Source organism: Natrix helvetica (assembly GCF_964273705.1).
Source record: "Natrix helvetica genome assembly, chromosome: 2".
In the NCBI taxonomy this organism is placed as follows: domain Eukaryota; kingdom Metazoa; phylum Chordata; class Lepidosauria; order Squamata; family Natricidae; genus Natrix; species Natrix helvetica.
The window spans coordinates 57422795-57440278 of record NC_138552.1 but is presented as its reverse complement, the minus strand read 5'-3'; the positions used below and the strand labels follow the sequence as shown (position 1 = coordinate 57440278).

The 17484-nt window shown below is 35.3% G+C and overlaps 1 protein-coding gene across 2 annotated transcripts in view; it reads right to left on the bottom strand.

Moving 5' to 3' along the window:
* Positions 1-95: 95 nt before the first annotated feature.
* The window catches only part of SNX24 (sorting nexin 24), an 83897-nt gene continuing 66508 nt past the window's right edge, over positions 96-17484 (bottom strand). Inside the window, exons 4-7 of one of the 2 annotated variants that reach the window (XM_081943553.1) lie at positions 5471-5565; positions 4612-4644; positions 3409-3547; positions 96-1935 (exon numbers count right to left, since the gene is read on the bottom strand). In XM_081943553.1, the coding sequence (XP_081799679.1) occupies positions 3445-3547; positions 4612-4644; positions 5471-5565 (231 nt within the window). In that variant the 3' untranslated portion in view covers positions 96-1935; positions 3409-3444. The remainder of the gene's footprint in view (positions 1936-3408; positions 3548-4611; positions 4645-5470; positions 5566-17484) is intronic. The other variant, XM_081943552.1, reaches the window with a different exon arrangement.

Here is a 17484-nt window from a genome sequence, read left to right as displayed (position 1 = left end):
TATTTTTTTTTACTAATCCAAGACTAATTAGGTTTAAAAGATGTAAATATATTTTCATTTTCTATACCCAACACAATAGTAATAACATACACAAAGACAAGAATATCATTTATTGTCATCAATTATTTTCCATATTTCTGCCCATATTCATTACAGCTAACAATAAGAAGAAAAACATGAACCCATCATTATTAAACCAATTCAGAGTGAAAAGGCTTGACCATAAAAGTCTAGACTTATTTCAAGATAGTGGAAGAATGCTGGGGCTGAATGAAACAGGGAATTGAATTTTGTTCAGCATTGGAGAAAATTCTCTCCTGGGTGACAGGAAAATGGACTTCAAAAAATGAAGGTATTTTAAAGAAGTCTCTTCTTGACAGGTTTACAGTATTTGGATCCAAGGCAGGAAAGCTGCTTTGAAGAAGATGTGAATGTACTGTCTGCACTTGGTGTTGCCTCTTTGAGCAATAATATCTACTGCTTGATAAGGTTTGACAGTATCGCTGACAGAGAAGATGGAAAAATCCCCAATGGCATTCAGGAAGTCATTTTAACATTGGTTAAAGTTCATTCCAGTGGCCAACCTAAAGCTGCCCAGAGAATGATCTGCCAGGACAACTGAGAGATAGGAAAACATCTCTGACAGCTACTGTATTTGAAAGGCATAACTACAACATGTTGTGCTGTGCCAGGTACCCATTGGCAGAGAGTCATAGTTGTTATGGTAGATGTGACTCCCCAAGTTAAGGATAGTATGTTACAGCTCCATCCTCAATATTACCCAGCTATGGCACACGTACTCAAAACTGACAAAATGGTGGATGGACATATGGCCAATAAGTTAGTATTTTTACATTCATTATTTCATTGTGGTTTTAGCATTATTTTGAATTTCACATGTTGAGAAACAACGTTCATTTGCACAGTTGATAGGCTGGATAAACCTTTGGGGATGAGGTCAAAATGGGCAGATTTTTACCATACATTTGGGTAGAAGCATTATTTTCATTTTTTTCCTGGGCCTGCTAATGGTTTCTTTATTTTTAAATTGTGCTAATGCATATTTGTATAGTTTTGAGTATATTTTTTAATGTGCTTCCATCTCAAACCTTTGGAAAACTGCTTAATTTTTAGCAAATAAAATTAGGGAAAGTTCCAGGAGCTGCAAACAGGAGTCAAGTTGAACTGCCCCTGGACTGGCTAATTATTTTTATTAATCATTATTGTTCATTATTATTTCTATTACAAAAGGTTAAAAATTAACAAAATTTTCAAAATGACATTAACCATAGGCTAATAAAAGAATTACAGCCGAGTTTATGTCCTAAATTAAAACTGAACCAAGCTGTTAGCCATCTCTGTTCGTAAAATAATACTTACGTGATATAACATCAGAAATACTGATACAGTGAGCTTATATTGCATCTCCAGTTTTGGTAGTTATTTTTTAACATTTACATTTTTTAGTCATACATGCTATTATATTTTATGTATCCGCTGCCAGCAGTGGATGCAATGCTGAGACAAAAGTATTAGGGTAATGATTTATCACAGACACAAAAATTATAAATACATGATGAAAGTTAGTGTAATTTGGCATTTTGTCAGCGGTTTTAAAATTTAAGTATTTAGAGTTTAATACACAGGTTCAACCTAGTAGCGTTTTTCCCTATTCATAACCTTGAAAAGCTGCCATTTTCAGTGATACAATTAAAAAAATCCCAAAAGTTCCATCTTCGAACACAGGTGTCATACTTTAGTATTTTGACTTTTACTTTAAAAAAAAAGAAAAAACCCTCCAAAACCCTGCATCGATGAACACAACTTGAATTTACTCTGATTATTTTCCATCGAAATCCATTTTCTACCTGGGTTGTAGGTGAGGATAAAACAATCCATGGAGAATGCCTTCAATAACTACATTTGGAAAGTCATCTGGGAGAAAAAAAGAGAGAGAAGAAAAACTGCTTTCTTACATATGTCAATACAATATAAATGTTTTTGTAGAACCTAACAAGGCGAAGCCTGGTATAATTTAGGATATTGCATCACCACCCTGTTTATCTTTGCTCAGAATTTGTTATTAGTAATGTTGTTTCAGCAGGAACCGACTTTAGTGTAGCACTGGGCATTGCTTGAATGCACTGCCAGATTTGCAGCTTATTGATTTAAAGGGATGTTCTAATACTTAATGCTGCTAGGCTCCAGCTCTTTATCTGAATCTTTTCTCACAAGGAAGATGGATTACACTGGCAATTCAATTTCTAACAAAATCTCAATACACTTGAAGGAATTCCAAGATTTCTACTGGGAATAGTCCGCGGCAGTTTTTCCACTATAGTTTACACCACAGTTTTGTTCAAGTTGACTGGAAGAGGCTTAAGGCTGTCACACAAACATCTCTAGAGCAGGAAAATGACAGTTTCTTTTTAAAAAAACGGATCTTAAGAACTTTTGGAAAAAGTCCTAGAAAGAACTTAAGCAAGGTTAATCACTACAACAGATACAGGAATCAAAACAAAATATTAATGAAGGAAAATTTCAGGAAAAAAATGTGACAGGTTTAATTTTTTGGGGGGTGTTTAAAGAGAATATTTTTCAATGTATACATTCTTAATAAAGTTGGCTTTATTGTACCCACATTTTCATACTGGGCTAGTGCTTTATTTTCTGTTTGAGTGTAATCTTAACATTACAAAAAGCACTCAAAATAGCATAATTTGGTACGGGCAGTGATTTTATTTCAGCCAGGGAATCAATTATTCCATGCTAATAATTCCAATTTCTATTTCTTTTCCAAAGCTCTTTTTCTGTAGGCTTTACTTTCCACAATTAACAGTAAATGGCAAGATTAATTTAACCAAAGAAACTATTACAAGAGTGAATAATTAAATACCCTTTCTTTTGTACTATATCCCAGCCCATATCAATCACAACAGCAAGTACATTTTATACCTTAAAGATGATGGGAGTTTAAGACTTAGTTTGAACATAAGCTGTACTGGAAACATCTAATTTTGCTCACTTCACAGTCTAAAATCATGATATCACTGGATATTGGGAATATTTGAGGGGGGAAAACTAGCAAAGGTTATGTGAAACATCATAAGCTACAATAAAAAGACAACACATATCAGAACACAAAAAAGATTTTTCATCCAACTGTTTGTTTTTATAATCCTTATCAAAATATTAGCAGTGCTGCAAGATTCCATTCCATTTGAAATTTACTTCCAAGAGCTCTGTTATTGATGTAGGAGAGAGCCAAGATAACAATATATTTTTAATTTTTATTTGTAGGAAGGCTGTCTGCAAAAAAATAATAACCATTTTTCAGCAATTACTTTAAACAGCATTAAAATAACTCCTGATGTATTGCCAAATTATTAGAATTTGAGCTCAACATACATTTATAACAATGTGGTTTTTGTGGTATGGGGCAGATCAGTAAAGAGCTGTTAATGGATGACAGGTCTGATTACCATTGGCTGTAGGCAAGACATATGGATCCCTTAGGAACAGCAACACAGGCTGGTGGGACAGTTTGCTGTAAAGGTCAAGAACAGGAATATCAGCATCAAGGGACACTAAACCAAATACATTACAAACTAGCTTTGATAAAGTAAGGCAGTCGAACCGGGTAGGGATACCACTTATATATATAAATCAGTTTTATGGGAAAGGGGAAAAAAACATCATCAAGGAATAATGCTTACATGTAGAAGATCACATATAATACCAGGAATAGGTATGTATTTACTCAGAACCTAATCCAGCTGAGCTCAGAGCGGTTTAATTTCTTGCAACAGGACTAATGATCACAGTACTAAAACTGTTTCGGTTGTTATGTAGTTTGTCTGGAAATAATCTCAGGATAAAGCAAGTAGTTTAAGATTGTAGTTGTCGGCAACTTCAATTCCTTTTTTTCCCCTTAAGACTTCAACATTAATTTATTTCCGCTGCTAGACCTTGTGTGGATTTGGGACACTTAAAGAAAGTATCATAAATTTCTTACCCATCTGTTACACAAAATATGTAAATAAAGAAGGAAAACCTGTATCATCATATAGATCTGTGGGCAGGAAAATAGTACCATAACCTGATTTAACTGCATGTAAATTTAATCTCTAGGCATCAAAACCAGAATTGCTATAATAGTAGTGTATCGGGAAGTGTAGGTTTTTCTGGTTCAGAAATACCTACATAGGAAATCTGGAAAAAGGAAATCTAAATGTAATGCAAAAGTGTTAATTCGCATAAGATAAAAAAACTGTCAGATAGCCAAATATCAACATATTGAGACTGTAACATATAAATCTTCTTCAAAATATTTGGTTAGGCTGTCTTTCAAAATTAACTGGGGATGAGTACATTTAACCATGCAATGTTAAATGTCTGATTAACTTCAATATAATCACTTAAAAAAAATTCAATTCAAAATAACAATACAAAACAGTGGCTCCTAAAATCTTTGCATGCTGCTTCTTGTTAAAAAGTGGGTGGGGGGAAGTGTATGTCTTCATCATATCTGTTGCAATATACAGATGATTTTCTTAATCATCTCACATTATCTGGTACATATAAAAACACTTAAGAATACCAATGTCTTACCTTGATTCTTCAGACTCTGTTTCTTCAAAAGAACTGGAATATAATTTGTTAAAATATTAGAATATACACATATAAAATATATATTCCACAAAAGGAATGGCAAAACTTTAATTCTTTTTAAAACAGATTTTAACACAGCCTTATGCCTTCCTGTAACCAGCTGTCCCAAGTGTGTCCAAAATCCACATTAAAAAACAGGCTCAATTGCACGTTATGGCTGTCACCTGAACTTTTATGATCCTTTATCCAAAGACATCTAGCAGCTATCCAAATTATTTTAAAATTATTCTAATGTAAATATTTTTAAAATAACTTCTATTTTAATGCCAGCTGCTTTCCATTTTTATGATAATGAATGCTTAACCCTACACACCCAATTTTTTTTAGTGTCATTTCAATACTATTTCAGAGGTCACATTTGTTCAAATGTCCCAAAGCATTTTTTAGTATGTACAGTAAAATGTTATTTTTTCAAAAGAACATAGACATACATAAACTCCTTCTACTGAAATAAATGAGATATTTCTAAAGAAGGGACCTGCATTATCAGGAAAGCTTCTAAACCTGGAGGAATTACTGAATCAGACTAATGCAAAATTATACCAAATACTTAGATATGAAGTCAAATTCACTGTCTTAGCATGGTAATGCCAAAACACATTAAATAAAAATTTCCCTGTTTTATATCCAAAATAGAATCACTGAAGAATTTCTTGAACATTTTTAAGTGCCACATTTAAGGAAATAATCTAATATTTTGAGACAAATTGTGAATGAATTTTTAATTAATAAAGGGAAATTGTAATTGTAAATTTATTGTATTTTGTTGTATTTTGAACTGTTTGGATAAAATTCTTACCCACAACTTTCTGCTTTTGGGAGAGAAGGAAAATGACGAACGTTGAGAAAATCAAGAAACATCTTGGGAAGTTCTTCATTTTCTAAAACAATACTCTATAATAAAATAATAATAAAAATAATGCACTTAGTCTAACATGATCACATCCAGTAGTCATTTTGCTAGTGGAATCTGAAAAACATTCATCCATCACAGCAGCCAGGGAAATGTCTTCTGATTATCTGGGAGTCTAGCTGGCTTCATTAATGAAAGATTTAATGTATCTTAACAAGGACAGGGAAGTGTTTGATTTGATAGATCAGCATACAACACAGAGATTCATCTCAAACACCTTGACTAAGTGCAAGATCACCGGTCCAAGTGACAATCAATGCAAAGTTCAGTGGAGATTAAATCCATATATTTCATAAGAAATAATTGATGATGTAACCCATAATCATTTTATATGGGAGCAATTAGCAATATATTTAAAGATGTCTATAATTGTTAAATACTTATTTATCAAACATTTTCTAACATATTTCTAATTTGGGAATGTTACAATCAAAAGTTATCCTTTCTTACTATGGTACTATTAACAAGGACAGAATGAGAAGTATATCACTCTAGAAAAAAATGCATAAGGTTTGAGTTAAGATTCTGATAGACCAAGAGATCAGCTCAACTTAATTCAAGGGCTGAAAATAGACCACAGAAAAAGGGCCCTGGCATAAAGAAGATATTGAAAAGAAAGGGGAAAAAAGCTTTTCATTAAGAGGATAGCAATAGCACTTAGACTTATATACTGCTTCACAGTTCTTTATAGCCCTCTCTAAGCAGTTTACAGAGTCAACATATTACACCCAACAATCTGGGTCCTCATTTTACTGACTTCAGAAGGATGGAAGGCTGAGTCAACCTTGAGCCTGGTGAGATTCGAACTGCCGAATTGCAGTCAGCAGAAGTAGTCTCCAGTACTTCACCCTAACCACTCTGCCACCACGGCTCTGGACCAACTTTTTATGTTTGACTGTTTCCACAAAATATGTATACAGTATTTGCTAGATTTATATCCGTCCTCCTCTTCAGAAGTTCAAAATGGCAGTTAGGAACACCCCTGTTTCCCATTTTTTATCCACAGCAGTCTTATAAGAAAGATTGGCCAGTGAAAAATAGCTGGCCCAGTCTTTCAGTGACTTTCCATGGCTAAGGAGGAACTTCATACTGGACCTCTCTGATTCTAGTCCAGCATTTTAATCACAGCATCAAGCTTGTCTATAGCACTTAAATAATCATTTATCAAAATACTCATTTATCATTTATCTGTTTTAAGATCCGTGCAAGTCATTTCCCTCCCCCCAAAAAATTACAAGAAAGTATTTTTATAAAAAAACTGAGAAATGATTTTTTTTAAAATTTACAAGTTCATAAAAAGGAAATCTAATGAAAAAGCATATCATATTGATTTTGGATTAGAAAACAAAAGTCAAGAGCAATATTAGTGAAATAGTAGAAGACAGTCTTGATCAATGCAGTCCAATTATACTGCTGCTTATAGGAGCGTGATGGTGAACCTATGGTATGCGTGCCATAGTGGCATGCAGAGCTATATTTGCCGGCATGCGAGCCATCAGATCCAGCGTGCATGTGTGTGCCGGCCAATTGATTTTCAGGAAAGCCTCTGGAGCCTGGGGAAAACAAAAACTCCACCCACCCATGTGTGTGTGTGGGAGTTGTGCACGCATGTGCAGGGGTCGTGTGCATATGCGCAGGTGGGAAGGGGCGCATTGGATTGTAGATGTGGGTACGCGTGCGTGATAGCACCACACAATTTTGGCACGCCTTTACAAAAAAGTTCACCATCACTGTTATAGGATAAGAGTCTTGTAGGGCTGGCTGAAAAGTTCATTTGTTCACACCGCTATAGTAATTCAGCCTCTATTACAACCATCCATAAGTCCATTATTTGGTTGGGTGCCACAACAAAGAGAAAGTGAAGAAAATATGCTCAGAACAGAAAATACACTTCAATTTTTTTTAAAAAAGGAAATACGATGAGGTCTTAACTCTTCTGTAGATATAAACCCAAGTTCTATTTTTTTAAAGAAGATCAGGTAATTATATAAAAACGATGAATTAGAAAAAAAAGTAAATATATATTTCCCCCCAAACTGAAACCGTCCAGATCTGTTGGGTATACAGTTCCCTGCCAGTTGGCCAAACTGCAAATCTGGTAGGTTTGCCAAAGATAAATAAAATTTTAAAACCCAGCAGAAATTTTGGAATATATTTCCATGATTACCACCCGTTCCCACTCTTGTTCTTAAAATACTCACCCAGCTGCTTCAGATTGTTGGCTGTGCTTTATCTGGACATGCCAACAGTCATTGGATGGCTTCTTCCAGGCCAGCAGGTATTGGTAGGCTGAGTTGTATCTCATACAACTGCTGACCACCCTGGCTGAAACTCTTATTTTCTGGTATTTAGAAAGCCTTTCAGTTCACCTTTACATAAGAATTCTACATTAAATGTCTTTTTCATTTGCATTTTGTAAAATCAGCACTCTACTGCTACAAAATTCATCTTGCTTTGCATTTTAGTTATTCACAGAAGGAGGGGTGGTGGGGGATGTAAGTTAAAGGATATGTGAATGGAATAACAATACAGACTGTTAACTCAAGGAAAACAAAGTCCTAATAGTCACTAATCTAGGTATTGAGGGAAAATATTGAAAAAACTCTGCAGGCAATTAAATACACTTTTAATATAGTGAGAGAAAAGCTTTAATCTGTAGGTCATTTAGATCTATTGAAGTGTATCTGGGCTACAAAGTCACTATTAATATATTTTTATTGGCTGACGTCAGAGCTAATCCTAAATTGTACTTCAGCATTCCATGAATGGACCTCAAGCTTATGAACTTTCCTTTCTTGTCTTCCAAAGGTGGCTTAAAAGCATCAACTTCGGATTTTGTTTTTAATAATTCTGATAGTATAGCCTACAGATCAGGGGTGGGTTCAGGCAGGCACTACTGCCGTTTCGCTTGTGTGCACTTTGCACGCGCGCTTGCTGCACAATCTGTGCGCATGCGCAGTGCAATAAAAATTGTTCAGGGTTTGGGGGGTGGCGGGCCTGGGCCACTGCTGGTTTCAGCGACCAAGGCTGCTAAACCACTACCGGTTCAGCCGAGCCGGTAGGAACCCACCACTGCTATAGATCCATGGTTAAGTTTTATGGTGACTCAGGGTAGGGGAAGGGGGATCGTGATATGCCAAGGTCATACGAAGAAGAATCAGGAAAAATAATTATACAAGACCAAGAGCAGAATTAAATTAATAAAATATAATTGAACTAAATAAATAAAATGAATTTGATTGCTACTTATGTACATAATAATGAATTTTTAATTTTATATTCAAAGTTGTGGTTTGGCAGCTGCATTAGGGAAGCTGTGATGAAACCTTTAAAGAACTGTAGGCTTTGAAAATTTGGAATGCTTGATTTAACCGAGCAAGCCAGGACCTGAAATTATAGATTTGATATTGTCTTGTCTCTGTAAACAAAAGTGGGGACTTGAGCACTCCAAATTTTGTCAGGTTTCAGTTCCCAGCAGCCATTGACAGAATGGCTTATGTTTAGGTATTATGGCAATTGTAGTTTGATATTCATGAATATATTGCGCATTAATGGTATATTGGAAATAAGGAATGGTGCGGTGGTCTAGAGGTGGAGCTCTCGCCTCACAATCAGGAGGCTGTGGGTTCGATCCTAGGTAGAGGCAGATATTTCTCTCTCTGGGCACAACAAGAATGTATCTGCTGAACAAAATTCCACATTGGCGGCAGGAAGACCACCTGACCATTAAACACTCTGTTTGCTCCATTCAATTCCTCAGACTCCACCCTGCAAGGGATTATGGCTTTGTTAAAAGATGATGATGATGATGATGATGATGATGATGAAGAAGAAGAAGAATAAGAAGAATAGTATTTTGGAAAAAACTTCTCTACCAAATACTCTAATCTTTTGTTTTCAAAACACGCCTGTTAAAGCAACTCAGATATTTATATCAATGTTTTGGGCTGGTTTCTTTTTGCTTGATGCAATCATTTCCATTATTTTCCCTAAACCTTAGCAATATTTGTCAATTTTTTTTTATCATACAGATAGCCCTCGATTTACAACCAAAATTGAGCCCCAAATTTCTGGTGCAAAGCAGGACAGTTTTTAAAGTGAGTTTTGTCCCATTTTACGATCTTTCTTGCTATAGTAGTAAAGTGATTTACTGCAGATGTGAAGTTAGTAATACAGTTGTTAAGTGAATCTGATTCCCCCCCCCCCCCCAACTTTGCTTGTCAGAAGGTTGTAAAAGGTGATCACAGAAGCCCGGGACACTGCAACCATCATAACTAAGCCAGTTGCCAAGATCCAAATTCTGATCATGTGATCTTGGGAATTCTGCAACTGTTGTTAAGTGCGAAAAATGGTCAGGAGTCAATTTTCAGTGCTGTTGTAACTTTGAACAGTCATTAAATGAAAGGTTGTAAGTCAAGGACTACTTGTATTATATATTATTTTGAAAACTAGGCCACCAGAGGCGGCAAGACATAATACAATAATACAATACAATACAATAGTAGAGTTGGAAGGGACCTTGGAAGTCTTCTAGTCCAACCCCCTGCCTAGGCAGTAAATCCTATACCATTTCAGACAAATGGCTATCCAACATCTTCTTAAAGAGTTCCAGTGTTGGGGCATTCACAACTTCTGGAGGCAAGCTGTTCCACTGATTAATTGTTCTAACTGTCAGGAATTTTCTCCTCAGTTCTAAGTTGCTTCTCTCCTTGATTAGTTTCCACCCATTGCTTCTTGTTCTACCCTCAGGTGCCTTGGAGAATAGTTTGACTCCCTCTTCTTTGTGGCAACCTCTGAGATATTGGAACACAGCAATCATGTCTCCCCTAGTCCTTCTTTCTCTTAAGCTAAACATACCCAGTTCCTGCAACCGTTCTTCATATGTTTTAGTCTCCAGTCCCCTAATCATCTTTGTTGCTCTTCTCTGCACTCTTTCTAGAGTCTCCACATCTTTTTTACATCGTGGCGACCAGAACTGAATGCAGTATTCCAAGCGTGGCCTTACCAAGGCATTATAAAGTGGTATTAACACTTCACGTGATCTTGATTCTATCCCTCTGTTGATGCAGCCTAGGACTGTGTTGGCTTTTTTGGCAGCTGCTGCACACTGCTGGCTCATATTTAAATGGTTGTCCACTAGGACTCCAAGATCCCTTTCACAGTTACTACTACTGAGCAAGGTATCACCTATACTGTACCTGTGCATTTCGTTTTTGTTGCCTAAATGTAGAACCTTACTCTTTTCACCATTGAATTTCATTTTATTAGATAGTGCCCAACATTCAAGTTTGTCAAGATCCTTCTGTATCTTAAGCCTATCTTCAGGAGTGTTGGCTATTCCTGCCAGCCTGGTGTCATCTGCAAATTTGATGAGTTCCCCATTTATTCCCTCATCCAAATCATTGATGAAGATGTTGAAGAGTACTGGGCCTAAAACAGAGCCTTGGGGTACTCCACTGCATACTTCCCTCCATGCAGATGCAGTTCCATTCAGAACTACACGCTGAGTGCGGTTGGTCAGCCAGTTACGAATCCATCTGGTGGTGATGCTGTCTAACCCACATTCTTCTACTTTATCTAGTAGTAGGTTATGGTGTATAATATAAATACACTTAACTTATACAAAATATCTCCGCATCAAAATTTTATTTTCATAATCAGCGAATTTTCCATTCTGTAGTATGAAACCCCCTCCTCTCACACTCTAATGGATGATTCATTAGGAGCAGCACCAATGACAGCTGTTTGAAAGTAGTAGAGAAAGTGAGGGTGAATCCTTAGTCCAGATGTGAGAAAAAATGGTATCCCGGCTTTATTATTATTATTTATTATTTTTATAAATAATCCGAGGTAGTGAACTTTCCTAATATTGCTTTCTCCTCCTATTTTCTTCACAACAATAATGCTGTTAGTTGAATCAGGATGACAGACAGTGACTGGTCCAACATCACCCAATCACTAATAAAACACTGTCTAGGCTAGATTTTAAAACAAAATGTGATGATACATAAATAATCCTTAGAGAAGGAAAAAGTAGTGTTAGAATTAGAATATTTAGGGATAAAATCTGGCAGAAAAGCAGGAATGAATTTGGTAGGGTACTATAGAAAAGCAAATCAAAAAGCTGTACTTTCCAAAATATTTCTAAAATTCCAGATATTTCAAAGAAAACTTTGGGTGAGGGGAAGGGAATGGGATGTCAAATTCTATCATGAAAACGCTGCTTTAGAAAAAGTCTGGTTTGGTAAATCTAGATCCAACTACATGTAAAAATGAAGTGATTACATAAACGTAAAGATAATATATAAACTAGAAAGAAATCAAAATATCATTGTTTATGTGATATTTTCATTGCTTCCTTTACATTAATTACAATTAATTAACTACACTGAGAGTATTTTTTTAAAAAAACCTAGGAATGTTTACTAGAAACGATACAGCCTTAAGAAAGGATATTATATAACAAAACCATAATATCCCAATTTTTCTATCTTCTTAGGTTCATAAGAAGCATCCTCCCGGAGGATTTGTTGGTCAGCTGAGCATGTTTCCTAGTGACATTCTGAATTCTTAATTGTCAGTTATCATTTCTCCTTCAGTAAGTGAAATATAGTCACACAATTGCAAAGGGACTTGTTCTGCCTTAACCTTCGCTAGATACCATCATGCACTAGAAAACAGCGCTAAAATATCATAGGATAATGTTCTCCAGGATGGGAGACATATAAACAGCATAATGATTTCCCATGTGCTTCCTTTTTTTAAAAAAATGTCACTAAAGCTAGGATTAAATGGTGACACATCTTCACAGAGGACAACCATGAAATCGAACTCTGGCATTCTAGCTAGGTCCAAACCTACTCATCAGCCAATTATAATAGTAACTGAACAGCTTGCTGAGAACTTGGATGAGACCACTGTGATAACCTGAGAACGCACCAGAGGACTGCATTGTTTTCATCAATTGATTTTCTTTTTAACACACAAAACAGCTCTAAAAACGCATGCCACCCTCCCCAATCTGCCCTCCTATTTCCTCAAGATCTACAGCTATCTTTTGGGCAGGAACAGTCAGTGTGGGATACATTAAGAAGCTTTGTTTTTGAAGGCTTCAATCGTTATTGCAATCTTTTAGTCTGAAATGCCCTATTGTTAGGGTGAAAAAGTTCATGACAGTTTTTTCCTGTCTTCACAAAGAAAGATGCTTCACAATATCTAATTCAGTGGTGCAGCTAAAATGGGGGAGGGAAAAAAAATCAATACATTCTAGCTACAGTAAGAAAGCAGGAGCATCAGCCTCCACTGGGACTTCAACCTGCGGTCTTTATAGAGCATTTTGTAGTATATATTCCTGTTTGCCTTGTCTATGGCAGTCGCTTAAAGGGCTCTAACAATGATAAAAGAAAAAGTTAGCAAAAGAATATCACCCATTGGAAAGTCAAGAAGCAGTCTGGAATGTTTTTCACCTAACCCAAAAATGAACCTTCCGTTTTGTGAGAGTTTTTTTTTTTTTTTTAGAAAAAGGAAAAATAGATGTGCCTTCCTAATTCACACTAGTTTTGTTCTTTCTCATAATGGGACTGTATTTTAAAAAAAGCTTATTCCCATTTCTTCAGCAGTGTTTTAAGATTCTGTTAGTGGTCAGCTGTTAGGGTGAAATAAGTTAGGGCTTATTTTCTTCACAATTTAAGAAAACAATCAAAATACCCATATAGAAAATATTATCCCATGCTACTGGCCGTGTTTGTGCCGATGGAAGGGAGGGAGAGAAGGATAAAAGGATTCAAATATCCCTTTAAAACTGCCCATATTTCAGTTTATATTTCTCCTCTTCTCTTCCTGAGTCAGTTCTTTTAGACCACCTCCTGATAGATTAGAAGGTGGAGCCTTTGGAATTGATCCTTTAAGAAAATGCCATCTGCAGGGAACCTGGTGATGGGTTTTTTCACTGATGGCTGCTTTTATTTGGACCAGCATCATCCAGCAAATTAGATTAACTTCTTCCCTATTAACATTCTGGGAAGCCATTACAGTCCTAGCTATTGCAAAGAGCTGGGAATAGGGAAGTATAATGATATTTTTTTTGTTAACTTGATATGCCATATTTAATCTTTATACTGAAGAGGGTTTTGTAAACTACTCTAAATCTACATGGATTAGTGGAGTGCACACAAACCTAAGCAAATAAATTAATTGGAATTTATCTATAGCAGGAATAATTTTAAAAAAGCCTCACAGGATCATTGAATGGGCATCACTTTCTGCCTGAAATCTGATGAGCACTGATATTTTCTATTTTTGGTGTTCATAGTGTTTGCTTCTTGCCTCTTTGTATATATCTCAGCCTATATTTTCTATGATGAAGTGGAAAAAAACTTTATAGTCAGAATAATAATCATACAAAAGTCCAAAGATGTATGCAAGCTTTTGTACCATTATATTTAAAGTACACATGCAATTAAAACATTATGAATATATCACATTGATATAGATAAAAAAATTAAAAGCTGACTTCAGAAAGGTGATTCTGCATCACCTTTCTGATTTTCCCTAAATTAAAAGTTTGTTCTGAATGTAATCTAACTTTATAATATTTTGGAAAATTAAGCAAATGCTAAGAGTTAAAAGTCAGTTCATAGCATTATCTTCATGACAACGGACATTAAGATCTGGACCCATTTTCTTCTGCAAGAAAGAGGAGATTAAATCTACAGAACTTGGTTAATGTAGCTCACAAGTATCATGTCTGCAGTTGTGGCTTTTAAGAAGAAGGATTCTAAATCCCATTGGCCTGTCCAATATGGTCAATGGTCATGGATAATAAGAAGTCAACTTCGGAGATCAACAATTTCATGATATCTGTTATCTAGGGGCAGAGAATCATTGCCAATTCTATTGTTTGCCATTCACAACATTGGAGAAATGAAGTTAGAAGAATCTAAGAAACAGCCACAGATCCTAAACATTTATCAAGAATTTGATGGACTGAAATACATAGCTGGAAGCCATGTAAAGTTTGGCTGTTGCATGTCATATGGGAGTATCCTAATTGAGCAGATCTGTCAAATGACACTCCAGAAGAACAAAGGTGTGTAGCAATTGCTGTCACATGCTCCCACCCGCATCAGCACACATATCTTGAGAATTATAGAAAACTAGCAAACCTAGGATTGTAATGAAATCCATCATATGCACAAGGCAAGGATGTATGTATATATGTGTGTATAATAAATTACAAAGAAGTATTTTATTGTCCTTAAGGAACTTAGTGTTAAATTTATAAATGTGACAATATTAGATGATCATTTAGAAATTAATGCTTGTATTCCTTGACCAAAATAACTGATACTTTTCATCTGCTTTGTTTTTACATTTAAACTAACTTTCCTTCCTCGGTTATTGAATTAATTTTCAAGTTAAATTTGTCTTCCTTTTTTAAAACAAGGACACTGTCTGTATCTCTGTTTATAAATGGGGGAAAAAAGTATGGTGGGAACAGCGCACAACACACCAAAACCCACCTGAAACAAGCATACTTAGTTACGTGCTGTTCTGTAACTATAGGAGCCAATCAATAGCAGCTGAATGCCATCTGCTTTGAGCAGCAGATCAGCACCAAAAGTGTGAGCAATGCATCTTCCCTTATTGAAAGGTTATTTTATGCAAGTAAACAATTCATCGTCTTCTTGCACGCTTGACGCTCATTTACCACTTTTGATCAATAAAATATGCAAAACAACAACAAAAAATTGAATCCTAAGAGTAGTTCTGATGCCAGTGTGATAGCTAATCAATATTCAGGTCTTCACACTTAAGAAGGCAAATGGTGGGAGGACTTCCTTTATACAAATCCTTGAATTTAGGTGGTGACTACTGCTGTTTTTAAAGCAAGATGGACCCCACCATTTATTTACATTCAAAAGAAAAAGAATTAGGGGGGAGGAGCCAACATTGCAAAAATACGGACATGCAGTCTCAATGCTCTGAGACCGCAGCCAATACTTTTGCCACTGGGTGGTCCAATCAGAGCTAAACCATCCTGCAGAGACAGTGAACAGGAAGAATATGTCTTGCTGATCTCAGGGACATTGCAAAGTCGTTGATCGATCCAAGAGAAGTTCTTCAAGCCGGCAACAAAAAATCCAGCCATTAGGCTGATGAAGTCGGGGCAGCTCCAAAATGGAAGAATACGGAAAGAGAAAGTGTTTCCAGCTGGTGAGGAATTTTTACCGTTTTAAAAGACACTGCCTATAAAAAAATTAAAATTAATTTAAATTGAAGAACAGAAGAAATAAGCGGTGGATTTAAGTTTGGAATGGTTTTGGACTGGGTTATCTTACTTTTTAAGCTATTTTCATGGATGGAATTTATGCAAGCCTTTTAAAACGAATGGATTAAGTTTTCTTCTATCTTTTTTTCTTTTATTATTCTTTGTAACCTATGCACTAAAATTCTCCTCTTTCATTACTGTGGGTGTTCTTCTAACTCATTCAAGAATTGGACTTTTTTTTTTCTTGAAATACAAAAGAGAAACAAAAAGAAACAAAAAAATTGCAACAATAATACTGCTACTCAGAGGCTGGAGGTTTGTGTATTGGAAATGAAACATTCTTACTTTTCTCACTGATTATCCTGGCTTGGCCCTCCAAGGTCTCACTGCTTGTTTATAGAAAGTGATAAAAAGAAAAGCATACAGATGTCCCTTTGAAGTATATCTTTAACCAGAGAAAAGTGAAAATAAAACTTTATTGTGAATCTATGCTTAATCTTGTTAAAACCTCCCAAGCCAGAGCAGCAGTGTTTGTTAGCTTTAGATAATGGCACAATTTCAACAGCAGAAAGAAACTTTAAGTCTGCAAAAGATATTCTCAGAAATACAGAAATGATCACACATATGAGAAGATAGAGAAGAAATTGGAAGACTTAGAGCATCTAACAGTAAAATATGATGAAGAAGTTGGAGATGTTTATCAAGTGGAAAAAGTGGTGGTTAAAATCCTAAAAATCGAAGAGGAAAATGAATATGAAGAAATTAAATTTGCTGATATTTATGGTGATTGGTTTGTCTCTGAAAATGGAAACAGTGGAATACTGAAAGAGAAATTAAATGGAGGGAAAATCTATCCCAGATGGCAAGATACAGAACAAGAAAAAACAAAAGAATTTATGGATTTAAAGAGAGAAATTTTATTAGCAATATCATTCATAATACTGCCGACAATCAAAGATAAGCTGATTAATACATTCATAATACTGCCGACAATCAAAGACAAGCTGATTAAGGAAACAGAAGAAGGACATCGAAATTACATGAGAGATTTTATAAGCAAGGAGTAGCTAAGAGGAATCCATACAAAGTTGATTAAGGAGATGATTAGAGGACTGACACTACAAATGGCACAAGATATGAGACTGTTTTGCTACTGGAAAGATACAGGTTGATAGATGGAAGACTATAATTTAAAACTAGTTAAACTTAATGAAATTTAGTGACAATAGATATAGTTAAATAAATAACTGATAATAATAATAATAATAATGTATACAAAGTGTAGTGTTATGATAAGTAATAATTGGATATGAATATTGAATGGTACCCATGAAAGGAAGATTAGAAATCCTTTTGGATTATATATAAAAACTAATAAAAAAGAACTAATTTAGATACAGTTAAGTCTTGATTATTAGGGGGGAAATGTTATGATACAGGATATAGTTAAATAAAGGAGGGATAATGATAACAACGTATATATAGATATGGGTACAACATAAGGAAACTGGATGTAAATTGAAAACAGTGATTTGGAAAGGAGGATTAGAAACTTTTGTTATTAAATATTATGGATGTTTAGCTAAAATAGGACATAAGGATTCAGTGTTATTGGAGGATTTTAGAAATA